The sequence below is a fragment of the Phocoena sinus genome, chromosome 11 (genome assembly GCF_008692025.1).
Source record: "Phocoena sinus isolate mPhoSin1 chromosome 11, mPhoSin1.pri, whole genome shotgun sequence".
Taxonomy (NCBI): Eukaryota; Metazoa; Chordata; class Mammalia; order Artiodactyla; family Phocoenidae; genus Phocoena; species Phocoena sinus.
In genome coordinates, this window is record NC_045773.1 from 41192934 (window position 1) to 41201001 (window position 8068).

General features: G+C 46.4%; 1 protein-coding gene across 1 annotated transcript; it reads right to left on the minus strand.

Moving 5' to 3' along the window:
• Positions 1-3485: 3485 nt before the first annotated feature.
• TDGF1 (teratocarcinoma-derived growth factor 1) lies at positions 3486-6661 on the minus strand. The gene is made up of 6 exons (XM_032650360.1): positions 6627-6661; positions 5781-5833; positions 5564-5698; positions 4991-5105; positions 4797-4906; positions 3486-3598 (listed from the first exon to the last, which is right to left on the minus strand). The coding sequence occupies exons 1-6, from the start codon at positions 6659-6661 to the stop codon at positions 3486-3488; spliced, it is 561 nt and encodes a 186-aa protein (XP_032506251.1).
• Between the last annotated feature and the right edge of the window lie 1407 nt (positions 6662-8068).

Sequence of the window (8068 nt, forward strand, 5' to 3'; positions counted from 1 at the left end):
AATGTCAGTTTTCCTGATTGACATTGATTACATGATTTATCATGGCTTTTTTTTCTTTTTCCAAATAAAAACAAACTGGGGCTTCCCTGGTGGCGCAGTGGTTGAGAGTCCGCCTGCCGATGCAGGGGACACAGGTTCGTGCCCCAGTCCGGGAAGATCCCACATGCTGCTGAGCGGCTGGGCCCGTGAGCCATGGCCGCTGAGCCTGCACGTCCGGAGCCTGTGCTCCGCAACGGGAGAGGCCACAACAGTGAGAGGCCCGCGTACCGCAAAAAAAAAAACAAACAAAAAAAAACAAACTGGAGTGATTTGGAATTACAATAGATAATCTCTCCCTTGTCTTCTTCTTTTTTTTTTTTTTTTTTTGCGGTACGCGGGCCTCTCACTGTTGTGGCCTCTCCCGTTGCGGAGCACAGGCTCCGGACGTGCAGGCTCAGCGGCCATGGCTCACGGGCCCAGCCGCTCCGCGGTATGTGGGATCTTCCCCGATCGGGGCACGAACCGGTGTCCCCTGCATCGGCAGGCGGACTCCCAACCACTGCGCCACCAGGGAAGCCCCTATAAGGCTTTTGAGAGTGGAATCTAGAGTCTTTTGCATCCCCTTGCACACCATTTCCCAAAATGTACCTCTGGTTCATGATTTTAGATGGCATACGGGTGAACGTTATTATTATTATTTTTTTTAATTTCAAGACTTGTATAAATTATCCAGGGCTTCACAAATGCTATTGTTTGGGATGAGTAAAAAGCACTTAAGTGGATAGATGTTCAACATCACCAGTCATTAGGGAAATGCAAATCAAAACCACGTAAGAGGGGCTTCCCTGGTGGCACAGTGGTTGGGAGTCCGCCTGCCGATGCAGGGGACACGGGTTCGTGCCCCGGTCCGGGAGGATCCCACATGCCGCGGAGCGGCTGGGCCCGTGAGCCATGGCCGCTGAGCCTGCGCGTCCGGAGCCTGTGCTCCGCAACGGGAGAGGCCACAACAGTGAGAGGCCCGCGTACCGCAAAAAAAAAAAAAAAAAGGAATGAAGTTCTGACACATGCTACAACATGGATGAACCTGAAAACAGTATGCTAAGTGAAATAGACCAGTCGCAAAAGGATATACACGACTCTACTTATGTGAAGTGTCTAGAATAAATTCACGGACCCAGAAAGTAGACTAGTGGTTGCCAGGGGTTGTGGGGAGGAGGAATGGGGAGTTAGTGTTTAATGAGTTTCAGTTCGAAAAGATGAAAAAGTTGTGGAAATGGATGGTGGTGATGGTTGCCCAACAATGTGAATGTACGTAATGCCACTGAACTTTATACTTAAAACTGGTTGAAACGATAAGTTTTATGTTATGTATATTTTGCAATACACAAATGAGTTGATGTAAAGAAAACAATTAGGCACAGGTGATGTGGCCCTTATAAGGTAGAGTGTGAATGCCCAACTTTGGAAAACACGGTCCAGCCTTGCCCACACTGTGGTTAGGGATTACAGGAGTTGCTTGCAAATGAGAAGCCTTCTTTCAATACTCTTGTTTTTTTTTTTTTTAAAATTTTTTCCATTTCTGGGCTAAAAAATGTTTTACACTACTTTGTGGTCAATAGGAAGGTAGAAAGAGAAGAAATGTGACATTTGTTGAGAAACTTTTTGTGCTAGTGTTTTATTTTGTTCACTTCATTCTAACAACACTGCGGTGTAGGGACTAACCCGGTTCAAACTGGGAAACTGGGCCCCACTGCCAGTAAGTGGACAGAACAGCCCTCCCCACTGGGCGGCCCACCCTCACGCTCTGAGCTCTCTGGGGTATCCCTCACTGCTTCCCTGCCTATCCCATTTTCACCTTCTGTCATAGGACATTGAAAAAAAAATTCCACTCATTTGGAATTTTCCATCTGCAGGGCATTAATTTGGAAAAACATGAATTGTGGATCCAGCAGTACATAAATAACGGAAGCAAATCTTGTCCCTCACAGCAGAACACACACACTAAAGCCAGAAACAAAACTGGGCACCACTCTGAGCTCTTGGCGCTTCCAGATTCCCCAGTTTTAAGCCTGTTGTAGTCATCTCATTCCATATGAAAACAAATATATGCCCTCACGGTGGAAAACAGAAGTGCAGAGGAAAAAATCCCACCACCTGGAAATAACCACAGTTCACACATTGGTCAACGTACTTCCCACTTTTACTGGGCAGACCAGATACATATTTTCAAAATGGGCTTTACAATGTATACTTTTATCACCTGGCTTACAACTAAATATATTGTGAACATTTTCTCTTTTACCACTGTTAAAATAATTGCATAGTATGGAGAAATCATAATGTATTAAGCACTCTTAATACATTGAGGGAATTTAGATATAATTTTTTTTCAAGGACTTTCTCTTTCCAAATCCTTGAGAAAACAGGTGTCCTCATCTTATACAGCTTCCTACTGATGATAGAAACTTGCCCAACTTAGCTTTTTAATCTGCTTCTCTGTACCATCTGATCAATCAAGTAATGCATTTTATTTTCTCAAATTTCTCATTTGCTCCCACTTTTCTACCTAGTCTCCCAGGGATGCACACACATTTCCATTACTCCAGCATCCTGTCTCTCACCTCTGATGTCTGCCCCCTCCCTTCTCCTTTGCTCCCCTTACAAATGCTTCCTTTCCTTTCATTTTCAAGATACTTTTTTTTTTTGCTCCGGACGCGCAGGCTTAGCGGCCATGGCCCACGGGCCCAGTCGCTCCGCGGCATGTGGGATCTTCCCGGACCGGGACACGAACCCGTGTCTCCTGCATTGGCAGGCGGACTCTCAACCATTGCGCCACCAGGGAAGCCCCCAAGATACTTTTTAAAGAATTAATTTATTTTGTTTATTTTTGGCTGCATTGGGTCTTTGTTGTGGTGCGCGGGCCTCTCACTGCGGTGGCTTCTCTCGTTGCGGAGCCCGGGTACTAGGCGTGCAGGCTTCAGTACTTGTGGCACCTGGGCTCAGTAGTTGTGGCACACAGGCTTAGTTGCTCTGCGGCACGTGGGATCTTCCAGTACCAGGGCTTGAACCCGTGTCGCCTGCATTGGCAGGTGGATTCTTAACCACTGCACCACCAGGGAAACCCTTAAGATACTATCTTAATTGATTCTGATCACAACTCTATTCAATGCTTTATGCTCAGTTCCACATTGGGAGTAACCTTCAATAATCTGAAGATAGAATTCAGTTGTTTAAAAGAAACTATTAATAAGCCCTTGGTAGAGTTACATGTATCAAGAAACACAGGACTTGGGAACAAGCTATGGCTTTTTTTTTTTAAGTAGTTTTTTGGAGAGGGCAGGGAAGAGGAAAGTAGGTGGTACTTTAAGGAAATGTTAGGGACCATAGGGAAATCTATTCACCATTTCAAGACTACTAACAAATGATCATCTCTCAGTTGGGACATTGGAGAGACAGTCTTTAAAGGTCATGAAAGCTGCATGGCAAATGCTGCACACAAATGTGGGTTAATAATAACTTTGTATAGCAAGGCAGATGCCAGGTAGCATAAAAGCACATGCAGACAGCGCTAATTCTGGAGTCCCGGAAGCTGTGAGGTGCTCATCCATCACATGGCCATCTGGAAGGTAGAGACACTTGGTCATTAAAGGAAATCCCTCTGACACTTTATCCTGTTGGCAAACACGTGGCACATCTACACGAACCCAAAAGCAGTTAGGGCCCAAGATTTGATGAGTACAATGTGCTTATGGGATCAACAGTACCGATTATGTGCAATTAGACTCCCCTGAGAAAATATTGCGACAAACTGTTAACTTGATCTTCCCTGGATACATGCTCTCACACCTGGTAACCTACCCCAGCCGGTGACGCCTATAATTGCTGGCGTGTGGCAGAACTTGGTTAGGCTCTGATGCTAAGGAGACAGCACATTTTGCGTCCCCAGTTCCAGGGAGAAAATATGGTCCCCACCTATCCAGCCATTCCACCCACACCTTCCAGTCACCTATCCTGGGCCTGATACCCAATGCAAAAGGAAAAGACAATCCCTGTCTGGATTGGGGTCCCATGTTGTACTCAAGGAAGCATTTGTTTTCATTTTCAATTTATGGAACATTTTCAATTTCTGACACATGCAGGGTCAGAAGTAGGAGAGGTCTCTGAACTAAGGTGGCCCTAGAAATCTGGCTCAGGTTGGGGTAGGGAGCAAACCCTCTCCTCTTGTTCTCTTCTAGGTGCCTGCCCTTGTCATTGCTTTCCTCAAATCAGTAAAAATCTATGAGGTGAAAGGGTTATGAGACCAATCACCAGGGGGTGCCCTAGAGGGGCCTTTTAGGATCCCTGAAGAAGTTCCTAAGAAAGGAGAGTGGGGTCAGTTCCTCTGGTGGAATTTAAGGGCAATAATTGGAGTTGGGTGCCCCCAACCCTGCTGTGGGGTGGGCACTGAGCTGCCCCCCTGGAGCCTGTCTGGGTCTCCCTGCCCAAAGAAAGGAACGCCAGAGAGTGTCTCTTCGTGTTTAAGAGGCCAAGTCTTTTCTTGTTTATTTGCCTCTATAGAATTTCACATACTGTAGAACGTCATATAGACTTGAAATAACTCTCCACCTGAAAGGCAGCACGACTGGCCACATATTGAGGAAGTAAATATCAAGGACACCAGGGCAACCAACCCATCTGGAGTCCTTGATGCTTTTACAGGGAGAGCTCTGGCTGCCAGTCTTCAGCAAGCCATGAGGTAAGAGGAGAGACCCTGTTAATTAAGTGTCCACAGGCAACTAACTAACCTGAGAGGGCAAAAGAGGCAACCCTTTGCTTACCACAACCGGGTAGGAACGGCTGAGGAAAGCAGCGGAACTGGCCGTGCCAGCATTTACACATGGAACACTTTCTGGGCAGCCAGGTGTCATGGGGCACAGATCCACAGTTCCTGAGGATGAACGGACATGCGGAGTTAAAATCCCCACCTCTCCTTCCTTCTCCTCTCCACCCCCAGTCCGTTTCAGTGGCTTACTCTTTGCGCATGTCATGCTCACAGTTCCGTCCATAGAAAGAGGGGGGGCAGGCACAAAAGGACCCCAGCATGCAGGTTCCCCCATTCAGACAGCAGGTTCTGTTTAGCTCCTTACCTGAAATGTAAGAAAAGTGGCTGAGAGGGTGGAAGGATTGAAAAACTGAGTTCCCGTTAGCCAAGGTTAATATGGCAGTAAGGGCTTAATCTCTCCAAGTGTTGACAGGTGTCTATAAACATTGTAAACCTAACAGACTAAGACTCTCCTTTTTAGTGTTCCTTTGGCTACCTGTGCTTTTGATCAGAAAAATCTTTTTTCATGCATAAGCCAGTGGTGGTACCTGGAGTCCCCAGCATGAAGTGGGATCAGGTGAGGGAAACTGCATTCTGCGGAGGTGAAGTACACAATGCCTGTCTGGCCCCCAGAATCAAAACCAGTCCAACTATTCATCTGCCCAGCTCCAGAATCAGGTGCCCACTGTCTTAGGTGAAAGAGGGTCTAAAAGATACTCAGGAAACATGTGAAGGACCAGGATAGCAATACCGCACTGTAGATCTAAGGCAGGTACGTCTTACTGTTCTGGATTCCCATGGATGGTACAAACTGGGAAGGCCGATGACGAATTGCAGGCTCCTCCCGGGACTGAAGGCCGTCGTCTCTGAAGGCCAGGTCTCCCTGTGATGGACGGGCAAGTTCACAGTGGCCCAATCCTGAATGACAAAATTAACTCCTTGCGTCTGTATTTCAGGCCACGTGAAAATTGCTAGTGATCAAAAAAGCAAAGTCTCTTACCAGTGACTAATCCCAGTTCAAATGCTCTGGAAAAGGCCAGGATCAAAATCATACTAGGAAGAGGAAATCAGACCTCCATTAGCAAAACAAAGCAGATAAAATCCCTTTGAATTAACACCTGAGTCTTCTCATCACAGGACTACAGACCACTAGGGAGAAATTGTAGAGCACCACTTTCCTTTTTTTCCTTTTTCCTTTCTTTTAAAATGGCTGACTAATTCACGTAACAACACAAAGAAAGATGATGAAAATAAAGTCCACCTAATCTCCAACTCTTTCCAATACGTGTTATTACTTTTTAGGCTGTGTCCTCATATGCACATAATTTTAAGTAGGTATAAATCTTTTATCTTCTATTTCACATGTTTTTTTCTCCTGCATATAGTTTTCATATAGGAATTTTAAATGCCTGGATGACATTCTATGTAATTTATGAATTCCATTTTACAAACTATTTCATTTAAACCAGTCATTTAAAAGATGTTCAAGGTTTAAAAAAAATTCCCATTATTCTTAACGGTTCCCAAATATTGAAAACCTGCCTATACCTTTAACCTTCTCAGAAGCAGATTCTTAATTTCGTTGTAATATTGACCTTTTCTAACAAGAGAGTAGGAAAACACTAGTCATTTCAGAGGCAGAGCCAGTGACCTGTTTGAAGATGTTAAAAGCCAATAGCAAAGGTGGATGCAACTTTAAGTTCCAGGTCTTTTGGGAAAACAGCAGCACTGTTGGCAGCTCTTTAAGGTTTGAATGAGAGGAAATCAAACAACAGAGAGGTGTAGGACATGTTTCCTAAGCTGGGAAACTAGTAATCAAAAGCTCACACTCAAGATTGGTTCATACCTGTAAGAAAAGCGCTCCATCTTTCTTTGGTCCATGGCTCCTAACAATTTAGAAAGAAAAAGATATTAGGCTGGCTTTAATTCACAGTCATTGCCAAAACACCCAAAGGAAAATGTTAATTTCTTGAAGCGAAAATGGGCATTTAAGGAGAAAAATATCCCAGATGAGAAATATGGTCTCCCCAGAAGGTCTCAGAAGCAGGAGCCAGGATGCCGGAAGAAACTGGGGGGTTTCTCAGACAGGTCGGTCCTAATAAATGCTTTGAATAAAACCTTCAGGGAAAAAAAAAAAAAACCTTCAGGGAGATTCTCCTTCCTCAGCCACAAGCCCCTGGGTGGCGGGGACTGCCCTCCGGTGGGCGGGGAGGCGGAGACCCGTGCGCATTACAATGCTGAAACACTTGGGGGTGGAGGTGAGAGGCGGTGAAGCCAAACAAAGAGAGAATGGAAAAGGCCATTCTTGTAAAACTGTTGTTAATCAGCCCTAATGTCTCTATCATTAGTTTCGAGTTAAAAAGATCACATTTACTCTTTGAAAGAAAGAAGAAAAAAAAAAGCAAACCAATTACTCTTAACGGGGTGGTGATTCCAAGTTGGAGGAGTGGTGGAAAGTATTGCTGTAATCGGGAAAACCTGAACCCCATGTATGGGTCTCCCAAGGCGTTTGATATTTTATTGAAAAGTTTTATTTCCCGAAATTTGCTTTCATCTTTGGTTTTCCAAGAAAGGTGTGTTGAGCCCGTGCTCCGCCCCAGGCAGACTCAGGTGGTCGAGAAGAGTGTGTCTCAGCGGGCGGGAGGGAAAGGCGAGGAAGCAGGTAGTCCAAACAGAAGTTCAGGGTCGGGAGGGGGTTCCTGCCCTCGCAGGAGTGAGTGGGTGTAAATACCAGGCGCACCTGAATTTGCAAGCGAGACTGGAAGGAAGCGGAGCCGGCGCCAGGGGTGGGGTGTGGGGCGAGGGGAGGCGGGCAGCGAGGTGCGAGTGCGCGTCCAGGGCCTGCGCCTTCTTGGTGGCCTGCGCATCGGGGTGCCAGGCCTGCTCTAGGAAAATGTTCTGGAAACATGGCAGTCCGGCCTGGGAGGCCATTTCAGCCTTGCCACTGGGTTTCACTGCATTTTAACAGTCTCCCAGCGCCCGCAGTGTGGCCTCTTCCATCCCTTCTCCGCCCTGCCCCCAACAACACGGGAATTAACCCCAGATTCAGCTGTGTCCCCTGTTAACCCTGTAAGCATTTATGTGGTGGTTCCCTGAAGCCCCAGACGCTGCTGCTGGAGAGGCATGTCACTTAGCCCATGGCCTCTAGAAACCAAGCAGGACCCTGAGGGGCCCTCCCAGGTACAAAAAGCCCCTCCATGTCCCTTGTCTCCTGTTGAGTCACAAAGGAGCAGGCTCAAGCAGTTAATGATTAGGACAATAGAGTCACAGAATCTTCAGTTCCTCCCT